This window comes from Aphis gossypii, chromosome 2 (genome assembly GCF_020184175.1).
Source record: "Aphis gossypii isolate Hap1 chromosome 2, ASM2018417v2, whole genome shotgun sequence".
NCBI classification, from domain to species: Eukaryota; Metazoa; Arthropoda; class Insecta; order Hemiptera; family Aphididae; genus Aphis; species Aphis gossypii.
Window position 1 is genome coordinate 18,928,219 of NC_065531.1, and position 21,169 is coordinate 18,949,387.

Below are 21,169 nucleotides of genomic sequence, written 5' to 3' on the forward strand. Positions count from 1 at the left end.
TTAGAATAAATATCGAACTAAGTGATAATTAAATTTACTTTTTATAGACTGAAATATTCTTCCATTAAAATAAGGAAATAAAAACAATTGGTTTTATGTTTTCAAATTAAGAAAATATTATTTTAAGTAATAATTGTGTACACTTATTTTCAATAATTTTAAATTACCATTAGAATAACTTAAATAAATTCATTAAAATATACTCAAATGTTTAAAATTAATCAAAATATTTTAAAATTTATTTGTGAATGGGTAATAATAACTTATAGAATAGAAGAATGTTTTAAGTTTCAAGTTTCTTCAATATTTTTTGAATTTCAACAAAATAACAATAATTTTTGTTAGAGGAAATATGTTAGTATATTTTTAAATATAAAATATAGTCAAAAATTAAGACGAATTAACAAGTTTATTATGTCATCACTGAAACTAAATCAATTTTTTTTTGGAATGTAGGTTTGTGTAAGAATTTCAGTTTTTCATGTATTCTTTCCTTTTAATTATCATTTTTTATTTTCTTAAAAGCGTATACTGACATTAATATAACAATGTATTTATATACTTGAAAAATCAATAAAATGATCACCCCATTTAGAATTTAGTATGTAAGCAAAATATGCATGATGCACTTCTCTAGTCTAAGTTTTAGCCTTTAAAAAAAATTTGCTACCATCTCTCTCTTAAAGTCTGTTCAGTTCTACTGCTTCTACTTCTTTTTTATTTTGTCTTCTCATCTTAAGTGTGGTCCACTGGCTACCTAACAGTCTTCTCAACCGACTTCCAAATTACCTTTTCTCCAGGCATATCCAACTCATTTTAGTTTTCTCTTTCTAGTTTCTTTTATAATACTTGGTCATTGATCCAAGTTCATTAGATCTTCATTAAGGTGTTTTATCCATTCTCCTATGTACTAACACGTAAAAAGTATTGGTATAAGTAATAAATTATTACATATTATATCAGTACACAATTATATTAACAATGTACAAATATACAATATTATGTAACATCTAGCTATTCAGTAATTAATAATATAAATTTTTGATCAAAGTTTATCCTAAACAATCATATTAGATTAATATATATCACTAGTTTTGATATTTGGATGTGTCCACTGCCCAATGATATCAAATGACAGTAATAATCTTTGTGGAATTTATATCTTAAAAGAATATTCTGTATTTTTATTTTTCATCATCAATTAAGCTAAGTATTTAATTTAATTATTTTGTGTTCAGTTTCTAGAATGAATTAATTATAGTAATATAACTAAAGTACATTAATTATTAAATTAATGGAAAGATATGTACATGCCTACATGTACATGTAGGCAAAATCATATTAAGGCTAGACAAAGAATTACTTCAATCAATTTGAACAAAAAACAACAATTATCAATAAAAACTATCTTGTTTTAAGTTTTAATAAAATATGTGTTGACATGATTCTCTAGTAATGTTGTGATAAAGTATAATATAATCAATAATAATATAATTAAAATATAGTTTATTATTTATTTAATAGTTAAAAATAAATTCTAAAGTATTTCATTACTTAATTATATTATTAAAATTTACGAATAATAAATAAAAATAATTCAGATAATTAAAAGAATATAAAAATATATTTAATATTTTAATTTTAGATCTTAAGTACAAATACAAATATATAGATTTACCATTCTATTTCATTTAATACATTTTCAACTTCTTCCACTAAGCTACTTTTTGTTGGCAGTAAATTTGTGTCTGGATTTTCTCCAAATTGATCTTTTAGTATTTTATATGATTTATTATAATTCAGCAAACTACTTTGTTCATCAAATAGCTCTTCACACCTTATAACATAAATAGATAAAATTAATTGAATAACATAATGATTTTTAATTTTTATTTAAACATGATCAATAATGAAAATTTTTAAATGGAAACACTTAATTCTTACTTCAATTTTAATGTATCTAATTCTTTAGTTAACATTGCTACTTTAATCAGTGAATCTTTTAATTGAATACGTGCATTTATTTTATTTTCATAATCAAGTAGTTTCAATGGTTCTATAATTTCATTCAGCAGAATCTTAACAGCATCTATAATACAAAATATTTTTTTTTGTTTTAAGATAGAAATAATAATTTTGTTACATTATGTCAAAGCTTAGGATAAATTGTTCACCGAGAAATATTTTGTATTTTTATCCCTTGATTTTTTACAAAACAATTTATTTTTTAAATTTAAATGAATAATTTAAAATACTTATACATTAAACATGTGTTAGTAGTAACAAAAACAATTAACTAAGGATATTTATTGATTAACATTATTAATAAAATATTTTAATTAACATCAAAATTCTTTTGATACATACAACATACATATTATTTATCTGCCATCTTATATTAAATTTGCTCATATATTCTACTCCTATATGTTAGATGGAATCAGTGCTGCAAAATCTGGGTATGTCCAGTGATTATGTTACTATGAATGTCCACAGTTGGCAAATGCTGACAATTACCTACTCAATGTCAATATACACATCCAAAATTGGTGAATATTGAAAAATAAGTATACGCTTATATAGTATAGTCTGTATAGCATAGTAAATATATTATAAAGTATAACATACTTAATTTAATCAATGAATTATTATTATTATTTTTTTGATGAGAACTACTTATTGCATCATGACAAACTGGTATAACATTTTGTTTTATCATTGTATTGTGTATATCTTCGAAGCCTTGCCTACCTATTGTTTAATTTGATTCAAAAGTCTGCCTTTGTTGATTCAACATTTGTTAATTGCTTAGTACATCAGTAATTGATATTTAATTTTCTTTAGATACTAAAAATTAATTTTAGATGTAAAATTGATTAATAATACCATTTTTGGTAGCTAATTTATAAAAATCATTATCTACTATATCTAATACTAAAGCTAAAATACTTAGGGGATTAATTTCACTATTATAGTAGATAATAATACTATATTATTATGGTGACCTTTTCAATTATATTAAACATATTATTAAACAATATTGACATAATTAAAAATCACCAATAACTTTGATGTACAACAGCATTCATCAACTGTGGATATCTACTATAACATATAAAACAACCCATGTAGTTAAATGTATAAACTATAGCCTATAGGTACCACTGTATAGAATATATATTAACTCTATTATGGTATTTTGTGGTTAAATATTTGTTCTAACACTTACTATAACCGCAATGGTCAATATAAACTAGAAATCATTATTTATATAATTAATGTTATTAGATATTACATATTTCCATCATTATTTCGTACTTGGCATTATTGATTTATTAATTTATGATTATTTTTAAATACTATTATACAATTGCAGACTTATTTACTTAACATTAATTTATAATTATTTATTACAATGCATAATGTTAAAAAAAAAAAATTAATTATTAAGTGATGCTGCTAAAAGAAAAAATAATATAATGTAATAGCAAAAAATGAAACATTTTATAATTATCTCGTGGAAAAGAAAAATAATATATAGTCAATCATCAGTATTGAATTAAAATAAAAAAAAAAAACCAATTGACTGAAATTTTTTCTTAAGTCCAGAGATTCAAAAGCACTTATTTTTTTTATTATCATGTTGATTATACAACAACTTATACTTAGTCTTATTTAAAAATAAGCTAATAATAGAGACAAAAATCTTAAAGAATATATTGTTACATTAATTTTGAATTTAATTTATATATTGCATATATAAAAAAAGACCCAACCAAGTTTAACTCACGAGCCTGATAAAGTTAAGTTGTTATATTGAATGGTATAGTTTCAGTACTTTTCAAGGCTATCAATAATTTAATAAATTATAATATCTATTAAAATTTAATTTACTTAAATCATCTTCATCCATTTGTTTAAAATTCTTGATAACAACCTTGGATGCCGTACTAGAAAACAATGACATAACTTCTTCATCTGAATCATCAAACACAATAGCTTTATCTAAAATAAAAACAAATATACATTAACTACCTAATAACACATCATTATTTATAAGTAAATTAATATATGCTTACTGAGCATTTCAAGTACTTCAAATTTTTGGTCAATTAATTTTTTTTCAATTTTTAATTCATTTATTGATTCTAATTCTTTACTTAAAGTAACTAATTGATTTTTGAGAATATCAAATTCATCTCTAAAAACCTTTTTTTGTTTATTAATATTTGAAGATATATTTTTTTCAATCATCTGAAACACATATTTTGCTTCTAAGCTGCTGAGATATTTGTCGTATGCAAACCTTAGCTTGGTAGTTTTATCCAATTGTAATCTATTACCAGTTGCATTTAAATTTGGCATACTGCCATTTCTTTCTAAGGTAACATTGGAACTAAAATCTATAATATAATAAGGATTATTACTACTACCTTAATATTTGAAATTTTTTTTATTTAGTAAAACTGTACATTACTTTTGAGCCGACTAACAGCACTATTTTCTTTTATTGTTAAATTACTTTTGGATCGGTGATTCACATTTTTTGGTGTTTTTGGTGTATTATTATTTGGAGTATTGATAATATTAGCTAAATTTGAATTACTAGCAGATCGACTTGGAACACTACCTTGCGTAAGAACACCTAGTGGTCTATGTTTTTTTTGTGCAGTACTTAATGGCTTATTTTTCTGGTCCACTTTTTTATTCATTCTGAAAAACAAAAGTTTATATGATAAATTTCAAACATAAAATTATATTATAGGTATTATGCAAAATAATACATCATTTACTTCATCAAATTATTGTTTAAAAACATGATGACAAGACTTTTAAAAAGTATAGTATCAACTATTAAAATTTAAACTATTTTATTGAGCTTAATTAGTTTTGAGATGAACGTAATGATGAGCAGACTTCAATACTACTATAATATAATATGAGGTATTAATATTGAAAAATATCTAAACATACCGAAATGAATCAAACAGCGTAGATGGTAAACACCATAAATGCTAGGTTTTTAAAATTTCACGGGGTGCTAAAAATCCTACAATTATTTGATATGTTGGGATTAAAAGGAATTAAAGTCGGAATCAACTAATATAAAATACTTAAGTAATATTAAAGTAATATTAGTGTAATACTATAAAAAGTAAAAAATTAGTACTCAAATTAAATATTGTATTGTAAATTTGTAAAACTACAGACATAAGATTATAACAATTAATAATAAAAACCAATAATTATTTTAAGATTTTAACATACTTGACAATAACGAGATTCCACTTATATCTTATTCTAAAAATAAAAATAATCTAATTTACAGTTTTAGCACATAATAAAATAAAAACTAAAGAATAATGGTATTATGAATTTATATTTATGAAATAATAACTACTTGCAACTTGCAAAGAACCAAAACGAAAACTATAATCAGACCATCATAATATTATAGTATAGATAAGCGTTGAATTAAGCGGGAAAATTATAGTAGTACAAAGCTCTGATAATAAGCTTGTTTTTATTGTACGTGGAAGAAAAATACTATAAAAATAATATATTTGTTTAACAAATCGCTGAATTTAATATAATTATAATTATATTATAATTTTAATTTTTAACAAAATCATGATAATATGTAATTACTTATGGTATTTTGTATATGAAAAACCACGATGTAAAGAAGATCGCGTGAAAAACAATTATGAACAGAAACAATCGGTCAGAGTATCTACTATCTATATTCAGCTATAATATAGCTATATTAAAGTTAGGTAGGTATTTATTTTACTTTTAATATTACAGTAGATTGAAATTGAAATAATTTTTACTGAAATATTACAAATGTCAAATATTATAGGTATCATTAATATTTAATTATTATAATAATAACATGTGTTTATACCATATTATATCAACTTAGCTCAAATTCGATGTTTATTGTTTAAATAAGTAATTTCGTAATTTTATTGACTTCATAATTTTTTTTAGATTTTTTTGGTTCTAATAAAGTAATATAAATTACTTGAGAAAAAAATCTATAATTAAATTTTAAAAAGTTAGGTGTACCTACCTAGACCTAGGTACCTATAAAGAAAACTTAAGAAGTCCCAGTTTAGTATATGGTTAGTTTTTTAAAATTTAACTCTTAATACTAGACCAGTCAGTCTGCTATATCGTATTTCAATTTTCAGCTATTATATTCAATTTTCCGAATAATTCCTATACTACAACGGACAGTGGCGGGGCAAGGAAGACTTAAAGAGGCCCTTTTTTAAATTTAAATTTTAAAAAACATTATTTAAGTAACAAAGAACGCAAGGCTGTGGGTAATGGCTCACACCGCCCACGCCTAGCGCCGCCACTGACAATGGATATTAAGAAAAAAAGTCCGAGAAAAAATATTTAAATATATATTATTTATTAAATTAAAATAATTTTTTTTTATTATTAAACTAATATGTTTTATTATTAAATAGTAGGAAAATTTGTTTTTTCAATATATCATCGCCTATGTAAAATTATAAAAAAGCACATAATACATCAGGCGAGGTCACTCACTCGTTACTCGTTCGGACAATCAAAATCGAAAATATCCCTCGACTTGTTATGTAAAACCACCTTAGGTAAGTCTATAGTATAGGTATTAATGTATTATTTAATTATTATATTTATATTACACAAAGTTATGTTATCGGTTATTCCATAACACCAACGATTTTTTAAAAAATCGAGTTTTTTGATCATAACTTCCAAAAGAAGTTTGAGCGACTTTTTTTAAAAGTACCATTAAGAAAAGCATACAAAAACACACATTTTGAAAAAAAAAGAAATTCCAAAAGTACAAATTTTCGGTATTTTAAATACAAAAATACGATTTTTTGAAAAATCGAGTATTTTTAAGGTTTTTAAACGTAACTTCTAAGGGAAGTTTGAGCGACTTTTTTTAAGAGTACCATTAAATAAAGCATAAAAAACACAATTTGGAAAAAAAATTCCAAAAAATCGCTTGGGAGTTAAACTAGAATAATTATGCCATATTATTTTAAATTACTTTTTGTTCGAATTTTTTTTCCCCGGACTTTTTTACCGTTTACCACTGCAATGTTAGATCTAATTTCAAGTGTTTGTGTATCTCGCTCACCTCGTGTTAAAGTCTCCACTGCCACCCTAACCAGTCGCCATCATATTATCGCCGCATTGTCGTCGGTACTGCGGTCGAGGCGGAATCCGTTTTGTCTTCGCCGGTACAGCTAACCGCCTTGTAGTCATGCGTCGTATCGCGACCAAAGTTGCCCACCTAGCCGCGTGCAGAAGGTCCATCGTATCGGCCACCAAACATTCGACGTTTACGAACCTGTCGCGCCGCGAGTGGTCGGAATACTCGACCGGCTACGCACCAGGATCAGACTTCTATTCAAACTCTTGCAATGACGATTCGTCTCCGCCAGCCAACGTATCGTCACCACACACCGCAGCATCCAACAAATCTTCTATCAATTTTTCAATGACATCATTGACATCAGTACTATCTTCGTCTGCTGTAGCTTTGTTCATAATCGATTTGAGTTGTTCGATTTCTTCGCTAGTTAAAACTGTTTCGTCGACGACTCCACGTCAAACATTATTTCTGTCATCGATTCCAAAAATCTTTTATGGCATCATTAACATCAGTTCTAGCTTTGTCTGTTGCTGTAGCTTTATTATAATTTAAAATCTGAAAGGTGGTTTACGTATACTGGTAGGTACTTCATACCATGGTATGCATCTATAAATATATCATCATTCATCATAAAGCAAGCATTGATCCAGAGCAAAGACTTGGGGGAGGGGTAAAAATTATTTTACTATACACAAATCCAATCGGCAATTACCTACAATATATTAGGTATCTAAGTAATATGCCTTATTTAAAAAATTGTCCAGTATATTAATTTTAACAGTACATGATAATCAATTAAATAAATAAAGTAACAATAACGAAATTCTGATTGAAATATAGTAATATCACAGAATAGATGAAATTATCATTTATTCTGTGGTAGTATCAAGATTTGTAGAATTATAAAAAAAAATTGGAGAAACAATACGTCAGGTGATGGGGCCTAGGCTTTTAGCTTCTCCTAGATCCGTCCCTAAATAATTATAAACATTATAAACCCATACGATATGTAAACGGCGCTCAGTCGGTCGACTTGGTCGCAGCCGCTCCAAAGCGCGTTCAATAAAAATTATATCCAAATATGAATTAATAATATATAATATATTTATAATATGTTTAACGTTAATTTTATCATAGTATGAATTTTATTGTAGATTATCAGTTTTATTTTAAAAATTCAATCTTAGTCCTATCATTGATTTTATAATATACTATAGGTATTATAAAATCAATGGTACAGGGTCCTATATTATTCTGCCTTATTATTTTTTTTAAAAATAATTCAAGTCAACGTCAACATCAGCTGTGATGCTGTGAAAATTAATTATACAAAGATCAATCCTAATTACAAATTCTACAAAGCTAAGTAATATCTTATTGAAAACACAACAGTCATCACGTATTGCTTTGTCTAAAATTAGGTAGGTACTAGGTACCTACCCGTACCTTTATACATATCCGTCATATCCTAAGAAAAAGTTTTCGTAGGTACTCACCCTCGATAAATTCATTTTTAGAAGTTTAAGGTATTAAACCGATGAAATAAACTAAAAATATTAAAACAAATTTATATTATTAAATTTAAATTAAATTTTTTATTATAGGTAGTTATTTCAAAATATTATAATTTAATTAGCTTGCATTTTTAAAATAATTCACTATTTACCGCATTAACCTTATTTTAACTTATTACAAAGTAAAACCTTTTTTTAATATTAATTAATCTTGGGATAAATGTGTAATATTAATTAATACATTACAATAAATTACCATGCCCATTACCCATATTTCAGAGTCAGCAATCGCCACTGCCACTGTTAATAATAATTATTACTTATTAGTTATTAGTGTAATTCATAATCTCGATACGAGTATTTTATATTTACTACAGAAATATAGAATAGATGAAATTTCATCTCTGTAATCTGTATATCACGATGTAGATTCTCTACATAGTGCTGTATATTTACGTTACGTCCATGCTCGATTATTTTTCTTATCTCAACGAATATTATATTGTTATCAATGTTATCACCGGGATGGGTACAGTAAAGTTCACTTATTATAATTTATAACTGTTGCGGACACACTTCGGCAGAATGCAGATCGCAGTTGCCACTTGCCAAATACGAGATCCGCTACCGGGAAAGTTTATAATGCTGTATCCGTATGTTTAGATTTGTGGAAATTCAAATTCTCATATAGTCACTTTGTTGGCGATATTAAATATACTAATACCTCAAATCTTTACTAAACATTGTTCTTTGATATTTAAATTTTACGCCAAAATAAGATAAATGATGCTTGTTGATTGAACGTATACCTACTTATAACTCCTATGATGGACAGCAATACTGTCGATGTCAAACTTGAAGTCGACGACGACCAAGGATCGGTTAAGAATTTCGAGTCTACAAATAAAATCAGTCATGATTCTGTTGTAAGAATATTTTCTTTCAAAATTATTTTAACAATAAATGTCACTTGTTGATGGTACATGGTATCAATATTACTATTGTTTAATCTGTAAAATTAATATTATAATTTATACCTAACACTAATTTGCATTGAATTATAAAAGAGCATATTATATAAACTATAAAATTATAAGTGTTACTAAATATTATGAATATTAACAATATACATACCTACTTGGTTATTTATTTTTTTGTTTTAGGTAACTTGTGGTAAATGCAAAAAACAAATGTTATATCAGGAGTATGATTCTAAACACCGCCAAATTCATTATGACCTCTGTTGGATTATGGGCGTAGAAGATGAAATTGTATACTTTAAATTTAAATATTTATAAATAATTTAGAATTTTTTTAATAGTATTATTATTTTATAGGATTTCACAAATACTTCAAAAACTCAAGAAATATTAAAAGAAAATATTAAGAAATCTAAAGCTAAGTCAAAATTTATATGTGAATGGTGTGATGCTATTAAAATGACTATTTCTGGATTTGCCAACCATTTAAATAAATGTAAACAAAATGTAAGTACTTGCCTAATATTCACTAGTTAATTTAACAAATATTTCTTTGTAATTTTTGAATAAAATGTCAAGCTATTTCTGATAGTATGATTATCTTTGGAGTAATAAGAACAAAACAAATTTGCTATTATGTTATATTTTACTAAACATATTACTGAAGTTCTTATTACTAATTAAGATCAATAATAATTGTTTATTTATATAAAGTTGCATTTGAAAAATTAAAGACTAAGTAATTTTTATTTAACTTTTTCTTTTTATGTTTTTTATTAATGTTATTTTATACTTCTATTTATTTATGTGTTTAGAGTAGTTTTATTGTGTTAAAAAATTAAAGTTAAGTTTCGGTTTTTGTTTTACTTTTTGCAAGTTTTTATATATGTATACGAATAGGTATTAGGTACTATTTTAACAGAACAGCTTGTTTTACTATTAATATAACAAAGGTACTAACCAGTCGGTAGGAGTTACTTTGTCAGTGAATTATTGCTCTTAATTTGTAATTAGAAAATCAGATGTCTTTAATGTCTTTTAAAGTATAACATAATAAAAGAATATCAGTATTTTGTTTATATTTCTATTGTGTATTTCCTATGGTTTTTTTTTGTAATTTTTAGTTTTGTTGTCTTTTAAATGTGTTTCTTTAATAATAGTTGATTTTTATAGAAGTAAGAAAAGCAAATGATTTGCCATCTGTTAACTTATAGATTCATTTCTGCATATTATTTGAAAATACATTTGTTTTGATAATATATAGCTTATTAAATATTAAATAGTTTTTACATAAAATTTTTACTATAACAATTTTTAATAAACTTTTTGCTTTTAGTATCTTTACAAAAATTCAGTTAATTAAAATTTTCCTTGCTTTATGATAAGTTTAAACTTTAAACTGTATATAAATGTACATTTTTAAATCTTTTTATAATGTGTTTTACTAACATTAAATTTTTTTTTTTATATATAGCCTGTTTTAAATGTAAATAACAAAGTTCTAATCGAGACTGATGTTAATCTTAGTACATCATCTATCACTTATGATGATAATACCATGGTAAGTAACTAAATTAATATATATGTATAAATATATGAAATAGGTAAAGGAAATATTAAAAATTGTATTGGTCTCTGCACCATTTTGCTATTGTATCTAAGACTCAAGTAATCAAGTCAAGCTGTCATTGAAATACCAATATTTCTGATAATTATTTATATTTGTTCATTATGTATTCATATGTATTCATTTCAATTAAATGCGTCATAATGTTTACCAAAATTTCACAAGGATCATTTATATATTACAAATACATTTATGACAACATTGTTCATAGTTTGTATAAGTAATACAAATAATAAAATTAATTTTTCTTTATTGGTTTTCGAAAATAATATTTTTTTCCTATTAAATGTACTGTTGAACACAATTATGATGACTAATTTTAATAATCTGATGGAGTTTTATAATTATAAATAGTTTTTAAAAGAATTTAATTCAGATACACATTTTAACATTTGTATATATTCTATACTGACATGTTATAATTCAATTATTTGTGTCGATGATCACAATATAGTTCTATTAAAACTTCTGTATAATACTAGGCGTTATCAAAATATAGTCAGCAATAAATTCAAAAATATTTGACTGTTTATTTAAAAATGTTTGTTATTTATGTCTAGGTATCATGTGGTCGTTGTGGAGAAAGTATGATATTTGAAGAATACAAAAATAAACATAAACTTACTCACTATAATTTATGTTGGTTAGAAGGAGAAGAAAAAATAGTTTGTTTCTATATTTTAATTTTGAATTCATAATGTATGTAGGTACATGTGAAATAATTTTAGAACTTTTATTTTTTAGGACTATTTAAATGAGCAAAAACTGGTTGTATTACTCCGTGCAATTTTGAAAAACTCTACTGCTAAAAAAAAGTTTATATGTGAATGGTGTAAAGATTCAAAAAAAAGTGTGGTAGGCTTTGCTTCTCATGTAAAAAAATGTGCCATTGAACAAAAGGTAATAGTTTTTTAAGCTCTATTAAAATATTAACTACTTTTTATTTGCGAAATTTTATTTACACGGATATGTTTGTGGGCTGGGGTCAGTCAGCAATTTGCAAGACACTTGTTATAATGCAAAAAAATGTGATGATGTGTTGGCACAATCTTGTAGTTGTTTCAGTTCAAGGTTGGTGAACTCAATTTGACTGCTAGATTAAGCCATAGAAAAAACTTTTTAAAAAATTACATTTTCTTATTACCTATTACATGCTATAAAAGTATAGGTGTTACTTCTTGTGTACTAATATTGTTTTTACTAAGTGATTTAAATTTCAAATTTCAAATTTAAATTAAAGAAGAAAGAATAGAAAGAAAGTGCAAATCAAAAATTAAAATATAATAAAAAATAAAAATAAAAATTTGATTGTAGTTAAAAATATTGTTTGAGTGAAAAGTTGGAAATTAATATCATATATTCTGATATATTTACAAAACAGGTCTAAAAGAAAAAAATCCAAGAGCAATAAAAACTTGAGCTAGGAAAGAAAGTCAAAATAAATTTTAAAGATGAACCTATCAGTAAATAATTTATATTTGAATTAACAGTTACTAATAATGAATTTAGTAAATACCTTTTTGAAAATTTGAAGTAACTTGTTTCGTATATGACCAGTTATAATTTTACTGAGATAAACATAACTATGGTATGCATAATTCTATCAACAAATTTCCAGATAATGATGTAACTCAATTCTAAATAATTTTCAATAAATTATTGCTTAAAATAAAATTTCTCACATCATTTTCCAATGGATTCTTATATCCAGGAGTACCACCAGTGCCGGATTAACCTACAAGCAAATTAAGCACTGGTTAAGGCCCTTGGAAAAATTCTGCCCGTGATTTTTTTAGATTCTGAATAAAGTGATTAATATATTGATTTTACAATGATGTGTGTTTTTTTTGTGTTTGTGTCTATGTACAACATAACTTATCAAAATAATACTTCATTTTCAAACTTCGAAGGTGGTTTTCGATGGCAAAGTGAATATCCTTAGTGCATTATAGAGGTCAAAAGTAAAAATTTTCCAATAGTTAAAAAAAAAAAAAGAATCAGAAAAATTTTGTATATGTAGCTAAGAGTAGAAAATTTAATATAATATTTTCCATAAGTTTAGCTTACAATAGTTTTAAAAAAAACTTGAACTTTGGCCAATTAAAAAATTTTCATCTTAAGTTCAAATTTTATGTAATCCTTTGAATAATATATACATATATTTTAGCATTCAACTATAATTTAAAAAAGCCTTCGACATAATTTTGACACATTTCTTTTTAATTTGTAGTTATCACCTTTTTACTAACCATTAAGGCCGTCTGATTTATTTGCTCAAGGCCCGTAAAACACTTAATCCGGCACAGTCACTTACCTCTCATATTTTATATCATCACTAAATTACTCGTTTTATACAAATTTTGTTTATGTAAAACCGACTTTTGTATTTTGTACATGGTTAAAAATAAATTATTAGACAAGTTATTTATGTGCCAGTTGATGTGATTACAATTATATATAATCTGCATCGCCCAATTTATAATCACCGTTTTATGTACATATCAATTGTAACTAGATTAACAAGTCACTCTACTTGTAGGATTTAAAAAAAAAATTAACAAAACTGAAATTGAAGCAGATTTAATTTAGTTGTATCACTTTTTAAGTGTAAAATTATATTTATGATACTATATTTTTTGTGTAATGGAGATATTATCATAGTGTTTTAAATAAAAAGAATCAACATGTATATTGATTTTTTGTTTAAAAAAGCCTTTTATTTTAGCTCGTACTTCAACATCCTAATGAAACTGATTCTCCCAAGCCTATAGAAGAAGAAAAAGATGAAGAAGAATCAAATAATAAAAATAATTCCATGGTATGTATATTGTTGGTATTTATACTAAATTACAATTTTTAATTTTTTTTCTTATTTGTTATTCATTAAGATAATTTGTGGTCGTTGTAATAAAAGTATGATGTTTAAAGAATATGAAGATACACATAGTGCAACACATTATAGTTTATGCTGGATAGAAGGTGATGAAAAACCAGTAAGTATTTTTTTTCCAGTTGTATATATTTTTAAAATAATATGTTAATGTAAGTTATGGCTAATAAATAGTATTGTATTTGCATATTTATTACTGTTAGGTAATTAATAAATGTATTACATTTTTTTCTTGTTTTTGAAACAATACTATTAATAGGTTTGAATTTAAAGATAACTTATAGGTTATTTTAATAGTCTTAGTTCTTAATAAAATTAATTTTGATAGCTTAATTCATAACGATAAGAATTCTTTAAATATTTAATATATGATTATTATTATTTTTTTTAATTTTTTTTTTCACGGAAATTTACTTTATTTTAGTGGTTTTTTATATTCAATTTAAATGTTACTGTTTAATTCTCTCTGTAAAGTTTGTTATTAATAACAAATATGCATATTATGTAATCCATGTTAGTAATTATAAAAGAACAAAATCAAATAAAATCATTTGATTTTCAAACTCATGTTATTATTATTTTTATTTTTTTTTTGGGGGGGGTCTCCCACCCATTTTATCTTTGTTTACACCCACACTAAATCCTTACAAAAAGTGGTACTTTTGGTTATAAGTGAAAACATTCACTGGTAGGTATAGTTTAGATTAAACTTTTATTCTTATTTTTAGGATTTTGATGATGAGAATGTTGTACAATACTTACTACGACAAAAATTACCAAAACATGCTGCACGAGAAAAAAAAGTTAAATTTGTTTGTGAATGGTGTCAAATTGAAAAAAAAAGTGTACCTGGATTTGCTAGTCATGTTAAACGATGTCAATCTAGACCGGTAAAACTTTTTAGTTATTTAATTAAGTGTTAAATAAAAATTATATTATTTATTTTGGGTATAGGATAAAGTGGGACAGTTCAATGAAACAGAAAATGGAAATGATATAACTAAAAAATTTGATATAGAATTTACAAAAGAAAGAGATGATTCAATGGTGGTAAGCTGATAATACTTAATTATGTACTCTGTTTGCCAGGAGACCAGAACTACTTCAACTGACAGAAATATAGACATACCTTTAAAAATCCCCTCTTCACAGACTAAAACTATTTTATATACTTAGTGAGTTCTGATAAACTGCCACCCGCATAGGTCGTTATAACATGCTACATATCATAATTGAAAATAATAATCTATTATAGTACAAAATGTTTTTGATTATTACTAATTAAAAAATATACATACAATATATGAACATATAAACACAAAACATTTAATGTATCACAATCACTTCAATAAAACACAACACTATATAATTTACTCTCAATCTAAAATAACAGGTAATAAGTAGTTAGGCCATAGTTGTCAGATGTTGTAGTGATGGATAACAACCAATTGTTGAACAACCGTCTTGGTCTCTCAGGGAACACGGTATAAATGTATGTTTTTTACATCATAAATTTAATATTTAAGGTGACTTGTGGCCGCTGTAAAGAAGAAATGACTTTTCATAAATATCGAACTAGTCACTATTCTAAACATTATAATTTATGTTGGATTGATGGTGATGTAATACCTGTAAGTATAGTTTGATTAAAAAAAATAAATAATATCTATAAGCGGATAATTGGTCACATTTGTGGAGGGGCTTAACATGTTTGTCTTATCCATGTAAACACATATTTTTCGACGCTTCAACCATGGTGTGGCTTACATTTTGAGGGAGATTTAGCCCCCTCCCCAATATCCGCCTATGGTAATATCTTAAAACTAATATTGTTATAATCTCTCATATATTTTTTGTTACATTAGGATTTAGAAAACTATGATATTGTGTTAAATAAATTAAAACAATTCATACCTTTTAGTGCTGTCCGAAACCGAACAGTAAAATTATGTTGTGAAGATTGTAAAACTATTAAAAAAAGTATTGCAGGGTTTGCCAGTCATGTAATATTTTGCAATAAAACTCCAGATGTAAGTTATTATTAATTTGATAAGTATTAAAATATATATTTATTATTTATAAACACATATTATTATTAACACCCAGAATTTACACTCTCCAAGTTGAATATAATAAATTATTTTTCAGGACATAACACAATTGTTAGTAAGATGTGAAGATTGTGGAAGTAAAGTAAAACCATCATCATTAATAACTCACAAACAGAAAAATTGTAAAGGTGTATATAACATAGAAAATGGTAATGACTCCTACATAAATGAAAATGTGAGCTGAAATATAATTTTTCTAAATAGTAGTAACATTGAATGTATATAATAATGTATTTAAATATATTTCTTGTTTTATGTCACTTTTTGTGTTTTATTCTTTTAGTTTAAAAGAGATTATAAATTGCGTCGTAAAAGAAGGCCTCCCAATGTGATAAGTTTTCATCCAGATACTAAATATATTACTGAATATTATGTAAGATTTTTATTTTTATTTGATATAAAAAAATACATTTTAAAATTATTTTCTTATAGGATTTTATGTGTCGTTTGTGTAATTTTATTACGATAAGTGTCAATGACATTGTTGATCATATTTTGGAGGTTCATGATGTTGTTTTAAATAATAAGAAAAAAGATAGTTTAGACAAATATACAATTAGTAAGTTGTATTAAATTTATTACATCAAACATTTTATTACATATTGATTCTTATTTTTAATTCACTGTAATTAATTTTTTTAAACAGATAAATATGAAGGGCGTAGAAATATATACTCAATACCTTTATTAAACTATTATAATTTGTAAGATTAAAATCATAACTTAATTAGTAATAATCTAAAATTTATTCATTAGTAACATTTAAATCATTTCTTTTTTAGTTACACAAAAACGTTTTGGAAGGATGTTTGTCATGAAGATTTTAAATCTAATGTTTTGCTCTTAAAAAATGATGAAGCATTGAAGTATATGCCATCTATTCAACAATCTTGTAAAATATTAAATTCAAATGATGAACATCTATGTATTGATCTTTTCAAATCTGTTTATATCAATGGTATATTATTTATAGTTTATATGCTTTCAATATTTTTTAATAATTCTTAACTTATTTTTAGGTATATATTGGCTGTTTACTGGTGGTCCTAATTGGGCTATGTCATGGTGTCCTGTTCCAAAGGAAGTACAAAAACAGTATTTGGCAATATCATGTCATCCTAAACCAGATCTGGAACATAAAGAGATGGACAGTTACAAATATCCGTCTCTTGTGCAGTTATGGGAATTTGATTCATTAAATAATGTTAAGTAAGCTTTATTCAGTTGAATTTTTTTTGAAATCTATTCAAGCTTATTATAATTATGTAATTATGTTATGTGATTGTTTAAAATTATTGCTTCATACATGTTTTAATTTTCTTTCAGTTATCAATCTGTTTCTTGTACTCCACATATGTCTTATGGTATAGCTCATGAGTTTGGTGCTGTATGGGATATGGCATGGTGTCCTTCTGGAGCTTATGAACCTCCCGAAAAAATAGGATTGTTGGCATTAAGTACATCTTGTGGAGATTGTCCTGTGTTTGCTATGCCTTTTGTGGATGAAAACTCAGAAATGTATTGTTAAATATTAACGGATAACACATTTTTATTATAAATAAAAAAATAAAAGCTAATAACAATAAATGAACCTATTTAGGTTTTCTATTTACTTGGCCAAGCATATAGTAGCTAGAAATTTTGAATGTGAATGGATTGAAGGTGGTGTGCAATGTACAAAAGTTTGTTGGCAGGCAGTTTCACCATTCAAGTAAGAACAACATTTTTATAAATTTTTTACACTATAATATATTTCATTATTATAATCAAACATCCGGTAAAACATTCAACAATAAATATCAATTGACATCATATTATACTATCAACAGTATATTATGATAATTTATAAGAGAATGTAAGTCCTGGTCGTTTTCTAAACATTTCCTTCTGAATATTGATAGTTCAATCATCTGAATCATCTAAACTTTAAAAATTGTATCATTCTATTCTATTCTTATATTTTAAAGTATACTTTATTAGTAATTTTACAGTAAAAGTAAAGAACTGAGAAAAAATATTGTTAATTAAAAGTTTGGTAGAAGTGTAGTATTTAGAACTTACTTTTGGCGAAAATCCTATTACAATATATTATTTTAATACCATCTAAAAATGTTATTTAAATTTAAACATAATTTTTCAGAACTCTTATTTGTGGATATTCAAATGGTGTTGTGAGCGTTTTCCACATAAATTTTAAATCAATATTCTTAAATAATGATATACTTTATCCAAGTCATACTTTCATAGCAAGTAGAAGTAGTATAACAGGTTAGAAAATTATTTAATTTTATACAATTAATGTAATTTGATATGCAAGTACTGAATAGTATATTTTTAATTTTAAGGTCTTTCCATGAATTATTTTAATACATCAATTTTGGCTACTTCAGCAACCGATGGCAATGTAACTTTATGGGATTTAAAATCTACTGAAAATCCAATCTTTCAAAAGAAATCTTACTGTCCATCTGATTGTACTTGGCTTCAACAGTGTTATACATTAGTGTATTGTAGTAAAGTTGTAAAGTAAGTTGGCTGATTTCATATTAGTATTAAAAATAATTATTGACTAATTTATAATCATTATTTTATAGCCCTGTATTCTCAAAAGTACGGACTATTAATTTTTCAAACTGTGATGATGACGTTGAAGGTTATGATCCCGAGTTATATGTTTTAAAAAGTGTAATTAATAGAAATAAAATAATCGGTAACTGTGATCTCGTAAAGAAGGATGAACAATCAAATTGTGATGATACTAATGAAAACAAAACTCTTAATGAATCTAATGTAAGTAGTGATGATGAATCGTATAAATCTGTTGATTCAAGTACATACAGTGATCAAGATAAATCGAATAATGTAGGAAAATCTGGAGATGTTCCTAAAAACATTGATGAGGAAGATTTTTATGGTCCTTCTTTTTATCAAAAGAGTACTCATTGGGTTAGTATAGTTTTTTGAATTAATTAAGATGTACTATATTAGTTATTATTAAAAATTGTTTTAGTCTGTTTCTACTTCGGATTGGATGAACGTTATAGCGACTGGAAATGAAAATGGAGTTATTTATGAAAAATTGTTTCTATCAGAAACTAATACTATAAGAAAAGAAAACTCTGTGAGTTTATTATAATTAAATAATACGTATTTGTTTTCAGTATTTATGGAAATTCAATATTTTATTAAAATATTATAGTGTTCAATGTCCTATGATAGTCTTATTTAGAGAATTATAAGTTGGTTCTAATATGTTCATAAAAAACTTTAAAAACTTTGTTATAATTATGTACTTAAAATCAAATTGTGATCTTAAAATTAAATTAAAAGATAGCAATCACTTACAAATTTACGAGTATATTAAATAATTAAAATAATTAATATAATTGAAAATTTGAAATACTACATCAGCTAAATAATTCTTACAAGGCATGCCTAAACAAATTTTTTTAGAAACCAAAAAAAATTCTGAATTTATTAGAACTAATTTAGTTGAAAACTAATTCAAAAAAAAAAAAGTTATTAAAATATTAGGATATTTTGTATTTGTTTATATTTTCGATTTTATATTAATCAATACATTGCTTTAAATAGTTGTATATTATTCATATTTATCTATTATTCTAGACTACAAATCAATTTATGGTAACACAATTATTATCTGATGATAATACTCAATCAGAGTATTCTGATGGTTACCGTTTTAAAGAAACAGTTAAAAAATTTGGACTTGAATCTAAACTTGTAAGTGTAAATTATCTATTTTAGTATTCTAAATCCAAAAATGTTGTATGTGTTTGTTCTGTTTCTAGTTTCTTTTAAATGAAAATTCACAGAACAATCAAGATGACAGCAAACCTTTGTTAAGATACCCACTTGACAATATAACCAAGGTATATATATATAATATATTTTTAATATATTGTTATAAATTATAATTTATGATCATTTTAATTTTTAACAGTTATCTTGGAACCAAAATTTCAATTCTTTTCGTTGGTTGGGGATTGGAACTCAAAGTGGTTTTACTCTTGTATCGCCATCTCAAGCAATACCTGATAGTTGTATCGATTCATTTTATAAAGTAGTTTTTACTCCTATTGATAACTTTGATGATACGACTGATAATTCTATGTAATTTTTTTATACTTAATTTTAATGATTTATTACTAAGAAATACAATTTTTTAAATTAACTATGTATTAAATTATAATTAATACTTGATAAATGTATTTTATTTATAAATGTATTTTATTACATTAATTACATTTTATTATTATGATTACAAAACTGTTTTTAATTTTGTATCTGTAACAATAACCAGGTATATTTTGAACATAAAATTGTCTACAAAAATCATATTATGTTATTATACTATTATAATATTGTTGTTTAAGTACAAAAAATAAAAATAAATTGTTATACTGTCTATAGCATACCACATTAGTTAATAAATAAATTACCCCCAAATTAGTTTCTAAAATATGTAAGATAATTTTTTTTTAGGTTTTTTTTTTTTTTTATATGGTAGAAAACTATATCTATCAAAGAAAATATATCAAAAGACGTGTTTCCAAACCTTTTTAAAAATTATATAAGTAGCTATCAGTTCTGCCTTCTGTTACGTGTAAATGATCATTTTCTGTAATGATAAGAATCAACAATTATTTAAGATACAATATGACACAAGAATTTTTTTTCTAAATAAGTAGTTCTTAATAATACAAAAGATATTATTGATACTAAAATTATCTAAAAAATATTCATAATACAAAAAAAAAATAAAGGCAAACAAGTGGGTACCGTTCTGTTGTATATTAGGACAGGTGTCAGGTCACTGTTATGATTGTGTTAAATTTAAATTCAATGATATAGGTATATC

At 24.7% G+C, this 21,169-nt stretch overlaps 2 protein-coding genes across 6 annotated transcripts; one reads left to right on the forward strand and one right to left on the reverse strand.

The window, feature by feature from the left end:
- Positions 1-29: 29 nt before the first annotated feature.
- LOC114124013 (uncharacterized) lies at positions 30-7,649 on the reverse strand. 4 transcript variants are annotated; one of them, XM_027987171.2, is made up of 7 exons: positions 7,148-7,649; positions 4,478-4,713; positions 4,080-4,403; positions 3,895-4,005; positions 1,945-2,089; positions 1,679-1,837; positions 30-910 (listed from the first exon to the last, which is right to left on the reverse strand). In XM_027987171.2, the coding sequence occupies exons 2-7, from the start codon at positions 4,710-4,712 to the stop codon at positions 904-906; spliced, it is 981 nt and encodes a 326-aa protein (XP_027842972.1). In that variant the 5' UTR covers position 4,713; positions 7,148-7,649; the 3' UTR covers positions 30-903. The 4 variants fall into 4 exon arrangements, with proteins under 4 accessions (XP_027842972.1, XP_027842971.1, XP_027842970.1 ...); XM_027987170.2 differs by lacking the exon at positions 7,148-7,649 and adding an exon at positions 4,975-5,137; XM_027987169.2 differs by lacking the exon at positions 7,148-7,649 and adding an exon at positions 5,269-5,440 and having other exon boundaries at positions 33-910.
- A 1,546-nt stretch (positions 7,650-9,195) lies between these two features.
- On the forward strand, positions 9,196-20,577 carry LOC114124012 (uncharacterized). Of its 2 annotated transcripts, XM_027987167.2 has the most exons (27): positions 9,197-9,605; positions 9,843-9,950; positions 10,017-10,166; positions 11,134-11,220; positions 11,847-11,951; positions 12,031-12,186; positions 14,012-14,104; positions 14,175-14,279; positions 14,905-15,066; positions 15,131-15,226; positions 15,703-15,807; positions 16,042-16,206; positions 16,325-16,462; positions 16,571-16,660; positions 16,720-16,846; positions 16,934-16,991; positions 17,070-17,245; positions 17,307-17,496; positions 17,614-17,805; positions 17,888-17,998; positions 18,428-18,555; positions 18,633-18,813; positions 18,882-19,233; positions 19,298-19,408; positions 19,915-20,031; positions 20,100-20,180; positions 20,252-20,577. In XM_027987167.2, exons 1-27 carry the CDS (start codon positions 9,504-9,506, stop codon positions 20,423-20,425), a joined length of 3,660 nt encoding a protein of 1,219 aa, XP_027842968.2. In that variant the 5' UTR covers positions 9,197-9,503; the 3' UTR covers positions 20,426-20,577. The 2 variants fall into 2 exon arrangements, with proteins under 2 accessions (XP_027842969.2, XP_027842968.2); XM_027987168.2 differs by lacking the exons at positions 19,915-20,031; positions 20,100-20,180; positions 20,252-20,577 and having other exon boundaries at positions 9,196-9,605; positions 18,882-19,077; positions 19,154-19,233.
- Positions 20,578-21,169: the final 592 nt, after the last annotated feature.

Coding starts and splice junctions, on each gene's coding strand:
- LOC114124013 (XM_027987171.2), bottom strand. CDS start 4,712: ATGAATAAAAAAGTGGACCAGAAAAATAAGCCATTAAGTACTGCACAA. Junction 4,006..4,079: donor TGAAGTACTTGAAATGCTCA/GTAAGCATATAT, acceptor TTTTTATTTTAG/ATAAAGCTATTGTGTTTGAT. Junction 1,838..1,944: donor TTAGATACATTAAAATTGAA/GTAAGAATTAAG, acceptor TTATGTTATAAG/GTGTGAAGAGCTATTTGATG.
- LOC114124012 (XM_027987167.2), top strand. CDS start 9,504: ATGATGGACAGCAATACTGTCGATGTCAAACTTGAAGTCGACGACGAC. Junction 17,497..17,613: donor GATTCATTAAATAATGTTAA/GTAAGCTTTATT, acceptor ATTTTCTTTCAG/TTATCAATCTGTTTCTTGTA. Junction 19,409..19,914: donor CTATAAGAAAAGAAAACTCT/GTGAGTTTATTA, acceptor CTATTATTCTAG/ACTACAAATCAATTTATGGT.